Source organism: Haliotis cracherodii, unplaced genomic scaffold, assembly GCF_022045235.1.
Source record: "Haliotis cracherodii isolate W230 unplaced genomic scaffold, xgHalCrac1.p SCAF_11, whole genome shotgun sequence".
Taxonomy (NCBI): domain Eukaryota; kingdom Metazoa; phylum Mollusca; class Gastropoda; order Lepetellida; family Haliotidae; genus Haliotis; species Haliotis cracherodii.
The window spans coordinates 13470135-13485993 of record NW_027266266.1 but is presented as its reverse complement, the minus strand read 5'-3'; the positions used below and the strand labels follow the sequence as shown (position 1 = coordinate 13485993).

The 15859-nt window shown below is 42.1% G+C and overlaps 1 protein-coding gene across 1 annotated transcript; it reads right to left on the bottom strand.

The window, feature by feature from the left end:
- Positions 1–1967: 1967 nt before the first annotated feature.
- LOC139455413 (uncharacterized) lies at positions 1968–8836 on the bottom strand. Its single transcript, XM_071236968.1, has 4 exons — positions 8805–8836; positions 5070–5785; positions 2807–2838; positions 1968–2410 (listed from the first exon to the last, which is right to left on the bottom strand). The coding sequence occupies exons 2-4, from the start codon at positions 5770–5772 to the stop codon at positions 2225–2227; spliced, it is 921 nt and encodes a 306-aa protein (XP_071093069.1). The 5' UTR covers positions 5773–5785; positions 8805–8836; the 3' UTR covers positions 1968–2224.
- Between the last annotated feature and the right edge of the window lie 7023 nt (positions 8837–15859).

Here is a 15859-nt window from a genome sequence, read left to right as displayed (position 1 = left end):
CACGACCAAAGTGTTCAGAATGGAAAATTGGTATAGGTGCTGTAATAAATCAATTACGGGCGCTTCAATAAGTAAGTTTCCTATACTGTTACTTGGGCTCCTCGTGTTTGTCCACAAATCGTCTTTTTTCGATTGTTTGCGATATTCTTTCTTGTATTTCTTTCTAATTTGAAACTCTGATTCCTATTATTCCACATATGTCGATAGTGTTCTTAATTTGTACCGTTTGTTCATGGTTATTTCTACCGCCTCCGTGGTCTAGTGGTAGAGTGTCCGCCCAGAGAGCGGAAAGTCCGGGGTTCGATCCCCGGCCCCGGAACTTGTTGTTACCCTGTCTGGCGCTCGACATTAAGGGGTCTATATCTGGGTGGGGTATTCATCAGTGTACTAGCACTATAAATTGGCATCAGTCCGGACTAGCACAATCAGGCACACACAAACACACACGTGCATGCACGTCGCTATACATGTGCAATAATCTTGGACGCGACGTCAAACCCAATTTCACCTCACCTCACCTCATGGTTATATAATATTTTAGGGACCGCCTCTGTGGTCTAGGGAGCGGTCGGGTAGCCTAGTGGTTAAAACGTTCGCTCGTCACGCCGAAGACCCGGGTTCGATTCCCGACATGGGTACACTGTGTGAAGCCCATTTCTGGTGTCCCCCGCCGTGATATTGCTGGAATATTGCTAAAAGCGGCGTAAAGCCATAACACTCACTCTGTGGTCTAGTGGTAGAGCGTCTGCACGGAGAGCGGAAGGTCCGGGGTTTTATCCCCGGCCGCGTCATACCAAAAGACATTTAAAGATGGTACTTGTTACCCTGTCTGGCGCTCGGCATTAAGGGGCTAAAACAAGGACTGGTCGGCTCGGAGTCAGTATACTGTGTCTGAGTGGTGTATTCCTGCAAAACCTCAGCCGTAGATTATATTATTACTTTTAAAAGAAAAAGATTGCTATATGTTCTTTATATTATATAATACAAACCAAATATACATATATGAACTGTGATTATGTCAGGACAGTGTGATTTGTTTATTTGTCCTTTAACGCCACCCTCAGAGATAGTCCAGCTTTATTATGACGGTCTCTATATAATCGTGTCTGGACCAGAAAATTAAGATCGACATCATGAGCCTCAATGACGCAATTGAGATACGATAACATGCATCAACCAAAATCATCGACTCTAACCACCCTGTTGCTGAAGACCAACTGTAACCCGGATCTTCACAGAGACTATACAGGTGAACCTGGTTAATCCGGACGATAAAATTCCAACTGAAGTCGTCCGGATTCACGCATGTCCGGAATAACGAATCATGGTAATGAAGTGATGTCCCTTTACATTCAAGTGGGCGTCTCAAGCAGTAACTGTTAAAAGTGGGGTTTAAGGATTTTACGGGTTCCGGACTACCGAGGTGTACATACATTGACTACAATAACCATCTCGATTGGTTCCAGAATAAGAATTTATAAATTATGATCTATTTTACGTGCATAAACAGTTCAGACCTTTGGAAAATGCATCAAGACATCAAAAACACATTCTGGATTATACCTTTTATCTTTTGTACATCAAACACAAAATCACGTTTTTTCACAAATTCATCTTTTTACTGAGGCCATTTCAAAATTGTTACCCAACTCAATGATTCACTGATTGCTATTCTACAATGCCCTCGTAGACACAATTTTATGATAACAACTTCTTTAATATTGTAAATTGTGTTACCTTGTCACCCGTAAACTTCTTAGCAATGGTTATCAAACAATTTAATGCTCTCGTAAAATCTTTCATTGTGCAGGTCCAACCAGAAAACACTCCCTTCATGGTGTGTCGGCGAAGATGATGTGATAATGTGATTGAGTGAGTATGGTTTTACGCCGCTTTTAGCAATATCACGGCGGGGGACACCAGAAATGAGCTTCACACATTGTACCAATGTCGGGAATCGAACCCGGGTCTTCGGCGTGACGAGCGAACGCTTTAACCACAAGGCTACCCGACCGCCCTGTGAAAATGTGGCACTGATATTGAAGAGATAAATGAATAAAATTAGATTAAATGACAGCAGTTGATCTCGGGGCGTTGAAGTTAGGTCGAATTGCTGACTACGAATTATCAATCTGACACCAAGGCTCGGGACGGACACCCATAACTCACACACAACACGTAATCCGTAACCCATTTCCGCTCGTAGATTATTCTCCAATAGTCCTTACTGTCTCCAATAACTGTATATTTGCAATACTATCAGTGCGGCAATGCTGAACAAGAGATCTCTTGGCATCAAGCAAGCACCGACTGGTAAGAAAATCAGCACCACCAGGCCCAGTAGTATCTGCCGCTCAGGTATGTCCAGAGGTCGTGATGTACTGTTGGGGATATCTACAGCGTGTGGCCTCTGAAAATATTTAAATACAGTACAGCTACGGTTATAACGAACTCAAAGGGACTACTAATTTTAGTTCGTTATAACCGTAATTCGTTATAAGCATATATACAGAATAACTACAGCAAATAGTCGGGACTGAAAGGTTAGTTCGTTATATCCGTCAGTTCGTTATAAGCATGTTCGTTATAACCATAGTTTACTGTAAAGACTTTCGAATTGTAAATAAATATATGATTTACATATGCATGTATTACAAAGAGTGAGTGATTCGAGTTTAAGGTCTATTTGAACAATTATGAAACCCATCAACGCTACTTCGTGCAGTTTGTAACCAACCATACGGGTAAAGTGAAACATATAGAATGCATCTCTTCATACGAAAGTTAAAAAAAAATACTGCATTACCTTTGCCAGAGACGAACGTCGGGTAGTGTTATCTGAAACACCAACACATAGATTACACAGTGGAAGAATTGTTTAATAAGCATTTCTTAGGAGTTGGCGAATGGATCAGCCACCTCGGACCATATCAGAAACTGGCCCAATCACAACATCAACTTGCAAAAACGTCCAAATCCTCCCAAACAACCTCCATGACTTCACTAACAGAATCAGTCCACATTCGCCGCCACAAGCCATTAAACAACAGAGATCAAGGCTATTTCATCCCATCCGCCTACTGTGAACTCATTTAGCAATAACCACACATAATTGCGTACATATGTCGATACGTTGATCAGTAAAAATCTCAACACGGTAGTATATTTTCGTCTTACTGATGAAATAAAAAATTGTTTCACTTATATTGAGCGATTAGTTTGTTGAGCACTCCATATACCACAATCATGACCTACTTAGCTCACGCAATACCGAACACACTAGCGTGTTACTACATACACGTACTTGTTGATCCGGCAGCACGTGCACCAAGACCCTACCCTACCAACCTACCTACTTCACACACACACACACACACACACACACACACACACACACACACACACACACACTCACTCACTCACTCACTCACTCACTCACTCACTCAAACTCACACTCACTCACACTCACACTCACACTCACACAGACCACACCACACACACAGACCACACACACACAAAAACCAGCGCGATACAGAGTTGTGTCTGTCGACAAATGCATCGCGACCCCTACCTACCTACCCCACCCGCTCACACACAAACACACACACACACTCACACACACATACTCACTCACACACACACTCACACTCAAACTCACACACAGACCACACAACACACACACACACTCACTCACTCACAAACACGCTCACTCCCTCACTCACTCACACTAACACACACGCACATACACAGACCACACACCCACACAAACACCTACCTACCCCTACCTACCTACCCCACCCGCTCACACACAAACACACACACACACTCACACACACATACTCACTCACACACACACTCACACTCAAACTCACACACAGACCACACAACACACACACACACTCACTCACTCACAAACACGCTCACTCCCTCACTCACTCACACTAACACACACGCACATACACAGACCACACACCCACACAAACACTAGCGCGATACAGAGTTGTGTCTGTCGGCAAATGCATCGCGACCCTGACCTACCTACCCCACCCGCTCACTCACACACACAAACACACACACTCACACACACACACACTCTCTCACACACACTCACTCACTAACTCATACTCACACTCATACACACACAGACCACACCACACACACAGATCACACACACACAAACACCAGCGCGATACAGAGTTGTGTCTGTCGGCAAATGCATCGCGACCCTGACCTACCTACCCCACCCGCTCACTCACACACACAAACACACACACAAACACACACACACACACACTCACTCACTCACACACTGACACACACACAGAGACCACACAACACACACACACAAACACTAGCGCGATACAGAGTTGTGTCTGTCGGCAAATGCATCGCGACCCTGACCCACCTACCCTACCCGTTCACACACACACACACACACACACACACACACACAATCACACACAATCACACACAATCACTCACACACACACACACACACACACACACACACACACACACACACACACACACACACACACACACACACACACACACACACACACCACACACACACATACACAGACCACACACCCACACACACACTAGCGCGATACAGAGTTGTGTCTCTCGGCAAATGCATCGCGACCCTGACCTACCTACCCCACCCGCTCACACACAAACACACACACACCCAATCACTCACACACACACACCACATACACACACACACAGACACACCACACACCACAGACCACACACACCACACACACACACAAGCACTAGCGCGATACAGAGTTGTGCCTGTCGGCAAATGTATCGCGACCCTGACCTACCTACCCAACCCACTCACTCACACACAACTGGTGGCTCTAGAATCGATCCTGGAAATTCCTACCTAGTTCGGCAAGGCCGGAAACTGGCCTTTAAAGTGACTTAACGCCCTTGCCTCAGGAAGATGACACTAGCGCCATACCACATACACATAGTTGTGTCGTTGCACCCTCTCTCACTGGCCCCGACGCTCACACATTGAGACAACTCACGCACACACCAAGGCCTTTCATTCTCACCATCTTCAGTTTCCTGTATAACATTTGTCGTTGGAACGGTTTTCATGGATGTATGGCACTCAGAACCTGGAACCATCTTTACAGGCGTCGCGCCATTGGAGGTCATCTTTCCTTCCTCAACTGGATAACGTTCACTGAAAAACACGTTGTCAACAGTGTCGACAGATGATGCGCTTCCCATCCCAGATGAAGACGATTTCAAACTTCTGACAGAGCTCATTTCAACTTGTTCTGACTGGTCACTGGTTGAGGATTCCGACACATCTGATTTCTTTGCAAGGAGTTCGCACGTTACAAGAGTACCATGAGACTTTGCCCTGCGAAGGGGAATGGTAGGCATATTAGATTTTACAACCTGAAATGACATGTAGTATGTAGAGCAGGGTTCTTCTTCAGTCGAGGAACGCTTTATATCCGGACCACACACACAGCTTATTTGGCCATTGAAACCTGGTTTCCCGAGCTCGTATGCGATTCGTGGATTGTATTTGCCTACAAGCTCAATAAGTTTCTTTCTGCCTCCTTTATTTTCCTGGAAATTAAGCGAAATCAAGAGCACCCGCCACTTAATTTTCTGATCCACTGGCTTTTGAATGTTCCGGAACATCCTGTCGGATAGATGTCCCGCCGTGTGGAGAGGTGTTGCTACTGGCAAAATGTCAACTGTGGATGTCAGTTCACACATGACACATGTGGTATCCATTTTATGTCGTGCTCTGCAAAATGAAAATGATTTCATCAATCATCAGCCAGATTGGATGTACACGTCTGGATTGCCGTCGCCCTTAAATACACGAAATACGCCTACATCTGTGCAAATGATAACATTCAAAGAACATTGGTTATGCATTGCTGACATATGTAATGTGCATATAACGCCCGTATTACTTGAATCTGTGTTGAAAGACAAACTGCATCCATATTGCTGGCAGCTGCGATGTTCAGCTGTATTGCTAAAATATGTGATGTATATATGCCTGTATTGCTGAAATATGTGATGTATATACACCTGTATTCCTGAAATATGTGATGTATATACACCTGAGTGTATTACTGAAATATGTGATGCTTATGCGACGCCTGTATTGCTGAAATATGTGATGTATATACACCTGAGTGTATTACTGAAATATGTGATGCATATGCGACGCCTGTATTGCTGAAATATGTGATGTATATATGCCTGTATTGCTGAAATATGTGATGCTTATGCGACGCCTGTATTGCTGAAATATGTGATGCTTATGCGACGCCTGTATTGCTGAAATAGGTGATGCTTATGCGACGCCTGTATTACTGAAATATGTGATGCTTATGCGACGCCTGTGTTGCTGAAATATGTGATGCTTAAGCGACGCCTGTATTGCTGAAATATGTGATGTATATAGACCTGTACTGCTGAAATATGTGATGTATATACACCTGAGTGTATTACTGAAATATGTGATGCATATGCGACGCCTGTATTGCTGAAATATGTGATGTATATATGCCTGTATTGCTGAAATATGTGATGCTTATGCGACGCCTGTATTGCTGAAATATGTGATGCTTATGCGACGCCTGTATTGCTGAAATAGGTGATGCTTATGCGACGCCTGTATTACTGAAATATGTGATGCTTATGCGACGCCTGTGTTGCTGAAATATGTGATGCTTAAGCGACGCCTGTATTGCTGAAATATGTGATGTATATAGACCTGTACTGCTGAAATATGTGATGTTTGTGCGACGCCTGTATTGCTGAAATATGTGATGTATATACACCTGTTTTACTGAAATATGTGATGCATATGCGACGCCTGTATTGCTGAAATATGTGATGTATGTACGCCTGTATTCCTGAAATATGTGATGCATATGCAACGCCTGTATTGCTGAAACATGTGATTTATATACACCTGTATTACTGAAATATGTGATGTTTATGCGACGCCTGTATTGCTGAAATATGTGATGTATATACACCTGTATTACTGAAATATGTGATGCATATGCGACGCCTCTATTGCTGAAATATGTGATGTATATACACCTGTATTGCTGAAATATGTGATGTTTATGCGACACCTGTATTGCTGAAATATGTGATGCATATGCGACGCCTGTATTGCTGAAATATGTGATGTATATACGCCTGTATTCCTGACATATGTGATGCATATGCGACGCCTGTATTGCTGAAATATGTGATTTACCTGCGACACCTGTATTGCTGAAATATGTGATGTATATACGCCTGTATTCCTGAAATATGTGATGCATATGCGATGCCTGTATTTCTGAAATACGCGATTTACCTGCGACACCTGTATTGCTGAAATATGTGATGTATATACACCTGTATTGCTGAAATATGTGATGCATATGCGACGCCTGTATTGCTGAAATATGTGATGTATATACGCCTGTATTCCTGACATATGTGATGCATATGCGACGCCTGTATTGCTGAAATATGTGATTTACCTGCGACACCTGTATTGCTGAAATATGTGATGTATATACGCCTGTATTCCTGAAATATGTGATGCATATGCGATGCCTGTATTTCTGAAATACGCGATTTACCTGCGACACCTGTATTGCTGAAATATGTGATGTATATACACCTGTATTACTGAAATATGTGATGCATATGCGACGCCTGTATTGCTGAAATATATTATGTACATGCGACGCCTGTATTGCTGAAATACGTGATTTACCTGCAACGTCTGTATTGCTGAGACATGTGATGTATTTACACCTGTATTGCTGAAATATGTGATGTTTATGCGACGCCTGTATTGCTGAAATATGTGATGTATATACACCTGTATTGCTGAAATATGTGATGCATATGCGACGCCTGTATTGCTGAAATATGTAATGTATATACGCCTGTATTGCTAAAATATGTGATGTTTATGCGACGCCTGTATTGTTGAAATATATGATGTATATACGCCTGTAGTATTGAAATATGTGATGTATATACGCCTGGATTGCTGAAATATGTGATGTTTATACGCCTTCATTGCTGAAGTATGTTGTGCTTATGCGACGCCAGTATTGCTGAAATACGTGATTTACCTGCGACGTCTGTATTGCTGAAATACGTGATTTACCTGCGACACCTGTGTTACTGAAATATGTGATCTACATACAATGGCTTATCACTGAAATATGAGCTGCGCAAGTGACCGGAGTGTTTTCAAGGTGAATAAAATTAACAAAACCCTTTCCTAACCACAGGAAATCTCCACACAAAGGACATTCGATGGCCCAATTCTGCCTAAGTCATACGCATGTGTTTATGAGTCACTATCAAATAGTCTTGATACAAGGGAGCCACGACTACAGCTGCGTAGTTCATACCTTGTGCATTTGAAATAGGCTACAGTGCATGTTCGATGTCATATCATTCAACATAAACATGTCCAGTAGGTCCTGAAAGAGGTCATTCACTACCTGCAGTGTATGTACCAGTATTATGTACCTATCTACTTCGTCATCATCAATGGGGCAGTCGGGTAGCCTAGTGGTTGAAGCGTTCACTCGTCACGCCGAAGACCCGGGTTCGATTCCCGACATGGGTACAATGTGTGAAGCCCATTTCTGGTGTCCCCGCCGTGATATTGCTGGAATATTGCTAAAAGCGGCGTAAAACCATACTCACTCACTCACTCGTCATCATCACAATATAAAACGTATTTCGTTTACTCACATGTACCAAAGGCGTTTGACACATACCTAATATCTCCGTCGTGTGACTCCCACCCGTATTACGATGTTCACTCTCACTTCCAGCATGTACATGTATATGCTCTCTTATTTAGGTCAACTTACAGTCACTATATTTAGCCGTTACCTCTGTGTGTATTCAGTATGATCGGTATCACCCCGGGCAATATCTGCACATGCATGCAGTATAATGCAACACAAGTAGCGGCCTTGTGGTGGGTGGCCTTTCAAGGCTTTACCTATTTTAAAATGGTCGTACGTCTCCCTTAGTGTGTATGTGCTACATGTGTCTACATTTGTATACTAGGGTTTGTATTAAGCTCCTTGACATCATGTGGGAGCGAAAACTCACTCACTCACTGTCACGGTTTTGTTTTTTTTCCTTGTCAGATATTTAATATGTATAATGTCTGACAGTGTGTGGAATATGTACAACACTGTGTGAAATATATATATATATATATATATATATATATATATATATATATATATATATATGTATATTATCCCTCTGTTACTGTATGCAATTATATACATACATATATTATCCACGTGAGTGTGCGATATATGTATATTATCCCTGACACTGTGTGCAATATATATATATATATATATATATATATATATATATATATATATATATATATATATATATATATATATATATATATATATATATATATATATATGAGAAACCTTATTTGTCCAAACACTCTAAACATACAAAACTGATCATTAAAGTGTAAATTGTTCTTAAGGTGAAACACAACACTAATCTCTGAGAAAATGGCAGCACAAGTCAGTATCTGGTGTGTCCGCCATGTGCATTGATGACTGCCGTGCAACGTCGATACATGGATGAGGAGGAACGCCTGACACAGTTCAGATGCAGTTGTCAGCCTTGGTCGGACGTCATTGAGCCGTCTTTGAATCTCGTCCCACGGGTTCTCAATGGGATTTAAATCGGGACTGAAGGCAGGCCATTCTGATGCCATTCTGCTGGAGGAAGTCTCCTGCTGCTCTCGCAGTGTGGGCACGGGTGTTATCATGCTAAAATTCGTAGTTGCGGCGACGTGCCAAATGAGGTATGGCGCGTGGTCTCAAGACTTGATCAATGTACCAAGCTGCTGTGACGCCATTACCTCTCCCTGGACCCATGTTCTAGAAGACCACAGGGCCGACCCTCTGTGCAAGACGAAGCATGATGCTCGGACCGCCTCACGAGTCTCTCCCAACAACACAAGCATCCAAATAACGTTCCCCACGGCGTCGCCAGACTCTCTCTCTCTCTCTCTCTCTCTCTCTCTCTCTCTCTCTCTCTCTCTCTCTCTCATCTGCTGTTGAGATACAATAATGGCTAATTTGCCCACTGAAGACGGTCCCGGCGATGACGTGTTGTCAGAATGGTTGTGTCGACGCACGGTGTCCGCATTAATGTGTCGTTGGTGTGTCTGCCGAGCAGTTTCCGCAGCAGTAACAAAGCGATCTTGAAGATGCTGTCGCACAATCTGACGATCCTGACGTCGGGTGGTGACCCTTGGTCTTCCACTACGTGGTCGGTCATCTGTGGTGTTGGTGGACGGTACCGTTGCTGGAGCCTGTATATGGTCCTTACGTGGACTTGAAATGCATTGGCTACTTGCCGGGTGCTTTGTCCAGCTTTCAATCGTCCAAGGGCTTGGTGTCGGTGATTTCATGTCAATCTTGGCATGTGGTAGCAATTCAATAACGACTGAATGTTATCCGATCTGGGTGGATTTTTACAGGGCAAGAAGTTGGGGAACGCATGTGCATTTTAATTTGCACGGAACTCACGTGCATCGGGTTACCATGGCCGTTGCCGTGATCGGTTTTATTGTCATTTACTTTTTTCATCAAATTTCATTTTTCCGGAAAAGGTTATGTTAAACTTAAGAAACTTTGACAAAAATTACCCAGATACGTAAATGACAACTTTTCATGCAATGTTACTGGGGTTGACGTTTCTTTTGCGGACTTAGTATATTATCCATGAGAGTGTGTGGAACATGTACAATCCCTGACAGTGTGTGCAATATATATATATATATATATATACATGTATATAAATGAGAGGACTGCATGTAATACATATCTGCGTTGTATGACTCACTCACTCACTCACTCACCCTCCCTCAATCACTCTCTCTCTCTCTCTCTCTCTCTCACTCTCACTCACTCACTCACTCACTCACTCAGTCTGTCATACAGTCCCTGAAGCAAATACATCCAATACAGACGTTGCAAGTCTATAATAATGAGCAAGTCTAGATTACTGCAGGTTCAGATATGAAAATGAAGAGTGTCTCTGGGCTCCTTTTTATTATATTTTATTAAATTTAACAACTATTTTAATCTGTAAATTATGTTCATTTCAGGGACTAGATGTCAGTCTACATTGACCAATGTACGTTTGGTTTGTGGTTCCTTGCTTGACATGCACAACACAGATCTTAGTAGCAACAACAAATCAAAAGGAGGCCTCGTGATACCATTGCTGTAATTTCCCTGTCGTGTAAGTATTTTCAGCACTCACAAAAGAATGTGTTCTTGACAAGGTCTGAACATGTTCTCGAAGCAAAGCGGATTGCACTCATATCTACTGTACAAGTTAATATTTTGGCAAAGTGTGAGAGTATAGTTTTTTGTCGAATGGGAAAACCAGGCTTCAGAAAGGATATCTACATTGTGTTTGTCATGGTAAGAAAACGATTTAAGCATATCTGTACCATTGTTCTGTGTTGTTTGGGGATGTGTCTTAAAGATGATGCAGATGAGCTATGTTTAACAGAAACAGATAGGAGCGCATGTCATATATATCTGCTTTGCATGCTTCCCTCCCTCCCTCCCCCCCTCCCTCCTTCCCTCCCCCCTCACTAACTCGACGTCACTGTATCGCATTGAAAATACACTTTCCGAATTCCGTGCAGTATAAAATACCCCACGCCAAGGGGAAATTTGATTATTTTCTCGCGGAAAATATTTCCTAAATAATTTATCAGTTTGTTTCAATACACTAAATGAAGCATTCCAACACCAAACGATGAATAATAATGAGTATTCAATTTCCCTGCCAGTCACTCGGTTTAATAGACTGAGATTTTGAAAGTGAAAGTGGGAAATACATTCAGAAATCACAAGTTATACAATATGGTATTACATCTGATATCAACCGTGGTTGGGTTTGAGGAGTGAGTGAGTGAGTTGGGTTAAATGCCGCTTTGAACAGTGTTCCCGTTATATCGCGGCGTGTTAGCTTACTATGGGAAGAAGACACTAAGTTAAGTTTCAGACTTCTGCCACTTTGATTAAACCTACGAGCATTGGGTATCGTGCTGAAGAGCTTGGCAACCAGGATTCGAACTCTCGATCATTGGTTCCAGGCGCGCACAAGGGACGCAACTCATATAACTCAGGAAAAAAGGATGATAATTCTATGTGTCAAATATAAGGTTCTCCTGAACATGGGACGCATTCAGGTGTGGTTCACGGGTTTACTGATGAAAACAGTAGGCTCGACAATCTACCAAGAAAACATAACAGGTACAGAAATATATTTTGGCTGATAATTTGTTGGTTAATTTCATTTACAAGCAATTTAGTAATACTCTTTACGCTTTTAGTAATGCTATATGGTCCGTTAGTAATACTCTATGTGCTTTTAGTAACACTGTATTCAAGAAATACAGGACGAGTGGGAGATGTTTATCGTAAAATAAAACACTGTAGTGAGAATAAACCATGAGGGGCGCAGACCTAAGTGGTTTATTCTCACTCAGTACATATTCAATTCTCCAGAAATGACGTCAAGATAAAACAATGTTTCACCGTGAAATAAAACCACGCTTCGTTCTTCATCGGAAAATCGGAGTATTGGATACACTAGTTACTTAGTAGCTAGACAATCACGGGAAGGTTGGTCATCCACGGATTACTAGAAAAACTGAGTATTGCAAACCCTAGTTACTAAGTTTAGTTCAGTACAATGAGACTAAGACAGAACCTAGATCGAACCGTGTACCGAAACCACTTACTAAGGAAACCAAAGTTTCGAACGGGTCACCTCGTAGCACACTGACCGAACGACGATGAAGATGTTTGAGATTTAACGAGCGCTTCCGGATGTGCCGATCTAAAGACTCCAGATCTAGGAAAAATCGGTTACATACAGCGCGCGGACGTCGGAGAGGTCATTCTCTCCTGGGCCGCCGGGAAATACAAGACTCGGGCGCTAAGCTATCGTGTGTTTCTAAACATGGGGAAAACAAGAATAGCAAACTAACTACGACTTCCATTTTGACAATGTTATTATTAAAATAAAGCGCTGAACGCAAGCTTTCCACAGGTGTCATTAAAGATTTACTATGTTATGTTCAATTATGAGAAATATCTAAGTGTGCATATAAATTCCACTTACGTTTGGAAATCAAAGTAACAATACAGGAATAAGGTAGCGACCATATACGATATAACATGCATCAAGTCAATACATGGTTTGGGTGAGCCATTAAATCACAAGAGAATGGAATAGTCGGGCCACTAATTCCTTAACACAAAATGGCATGACAACGACGCCCGCCGGACTTTGCCGAGCGGTTCCGGAAATAAAGCCTGGGAGCAGAGCGGCCACTAGACCGTGATAAGGTAAAATTTGACCTACGGTGACAATGCCTTAATAATACTCGTCAGATTGTTTTATTGCGGGGAAATGACCCAAAGTCTTTATTAGACAAGAGTGGGCTTTAACCATTACCCATCCACCTATGATTTGCTGGAATTATATCTCTTCGTCAGTGTGTTGGGGGTCGGTCGGGTAGCCTAGTGGTTAAAGCGTTCGCTCGTCACGCCAAAGACCCGGGTTCTATTCCCGACATGGGTACAATGTATGAAGCCCATTTCTGGTGTCTCCCGCCGTAATATTGCTGGAATATTGCAAAAAGCGGCGTAAAACCAAACTCACTCACTCACCCACTCAGTGTGTGTGACTGTTTTTCAAAGTGATGAGGATTGCGTTTAGTTAGGTTTAAAAGAAGAGATAAGCTCAATACTTCCTATTTGTCATTTGCTGCTGAAACTCATTGTGGCTCTTTGTTTGCATCAGGGAAAGGTATTAAATGGTGATAACGTTTTGAATTCGCAACTCTGCATTTTTTTAATTCGGTACCCTGACAACGTACACGTAGGTTGTTGAACATGCTGTGAATCACTAGTTTGCCTTATTTAAATTTAATTTACAGGCCGCCTTGATGCATCTGAGCTGGTATTAACTCTTGCGAAAGACATTATGCCACTCTCTGTTTCCGTGAACATCCACAACATGCAATATCTTTGTTAAGTGAAACCAATAAACTACAAGTTTAAATGTAAGGGTAATTTCCTAGCCCTGGACAAATGCTGACGCTGTGGAAGTGAAAGTGGATAATACATTCAATTCTTTGGGGAGACAAAAGCAAAACTATTTTCTTAATCATAAATATATAACGTCAAAGCTAGAGTACAACCATCCTCGATTATTGGAAATTTGGAAACACTCGACCTCTCAGAAAACATCAAAAAATGCGTGCGTGCGTGCGTGCGTGCGTGCGTGCGTGCACTTTCCCATCTCATCATTTATTCACGAAGTATAGGCCATCGATCGTCGGCCGATTACACGTTGCAAGAGAGCTACAGCCAATTTTTCACATTTCTTTATTTCTTTTCTCAAATTATTAGCATAGTGAATAAACATTCCCATTTTTGTAAATTATTCCAATTGTTCTCAGACTATAACGCAGGTGTTCATATGCACTACATATCAGTATATTTACAATGTCATTCACTTTCAACATATCCGTACCTACACATATCACATAGTCCTTGGTTTACTGGCATGTTTTCACGTATCTATAACAGTTTCTATTTTTAGACGATGTGAGCAACATCTTAACCTTGCCAAAGTGAGTGATTGAGTGAGTGAGTTGGGTTTAACGCCGCTTTTAACAGTCGCGGCGTGTCAGCTTAATGTGGGAGGAAAGCCCCAAGTGATGCAGGTCTCAGACGTTTACTATTTCGGTGAAACCCACGAGCACGGGTATGGTGCTGACAAACCTTGAAACATAATCGGGGCGAATCGGGATTCGAACCCACAATCATAGGTTTCTGGCATGCCCAAGGGAGGCAACTCTGCACAGCGAATCGCGGCGCCTTAGACGACTGGGCCACACGTGCCCCCAACCTTGCCAAAGCCACAGGGAACCTATTTATAGTGATACAGCCAATATATGGTTCAACGCCCCAAATGGGTTGAAATACACAGTACGAGAACGTTTTAGAGCCAAGAGAGACAGAGGCATGCCAACCCCGTTGATACATACAGTAAACTACGGTTATAACGAACTCAAAGGGACCACTAATTTTAGTTCGTTGTAGCCGTGGTTCGTTATATGCATATATACAGCACAACTACAGCAAATGGTCGGGACAAAAACGTAAGTTAGTTATATCCGTCAGTTCGTTATAAGCGTGTTCGTTATAACCGTAGTTTACAGTATACTGTGAATACGAAACCAAAGAATCTATACTGCCAATAGACTCATCTTCCCAGACAAAACCAAATCCCATTTTATACATTAATAAATTCAACTTTAAAACCCAATTAATTTTTCAATGGCTTGTATCCAGTCGTAGTAGATTAAAACATTTTGGGGACAACGAGAGGTTAGCAAGACTAACATTTAGTCTCTGAAATCTTATATCACACAATATCCTTCTTGACTCTAAAAATAAAAAAAATTCCCTATGCTGGTGTGGAATAGAGCTAGCTTGAGCTGGCTAGACTTGCTTTTGTATGCATTTCTAGATTATTATTTTTTCATAAAATAAATATATTCCACGGTCATGGATCAGGACTAGAGGTTAGCATACACAACAACTTATACCAGTATTTAATACAGCGTTTATAACCATATATGTAAATGGGATACCTTCCACATCGGACGATGTGGTTGGGTGTGTAAGGTAGTGAGTCATTTAGTCAGCTGCTTCCAACAGTATTTAGTTATGTGAGG

Bases quoted from the DNA above. Each gene is read 5' to 3' on its own strand.
- LOC139455413 (XM_071236968.1), bottom strand. From the start codon at position 5,772: ATGGATACCACATGTGTCATGTGTGAACTGACATCCACAGTTGACATT. The intron at 2,839-5,069 runs GTGAGAATGAAA...TTGGTGTTTCAG, and splicing joins TATACAGGAAACTGAAGATG to ATAACACTACCCGACGTTCG. The intron at 2,411-2,806 runs GTAATGCAGTAT...AAATATTTTCAG, and splicing joins GACGTTCGTCTCTGGCAAAG to AGGCCACACGCTGTAGATAT.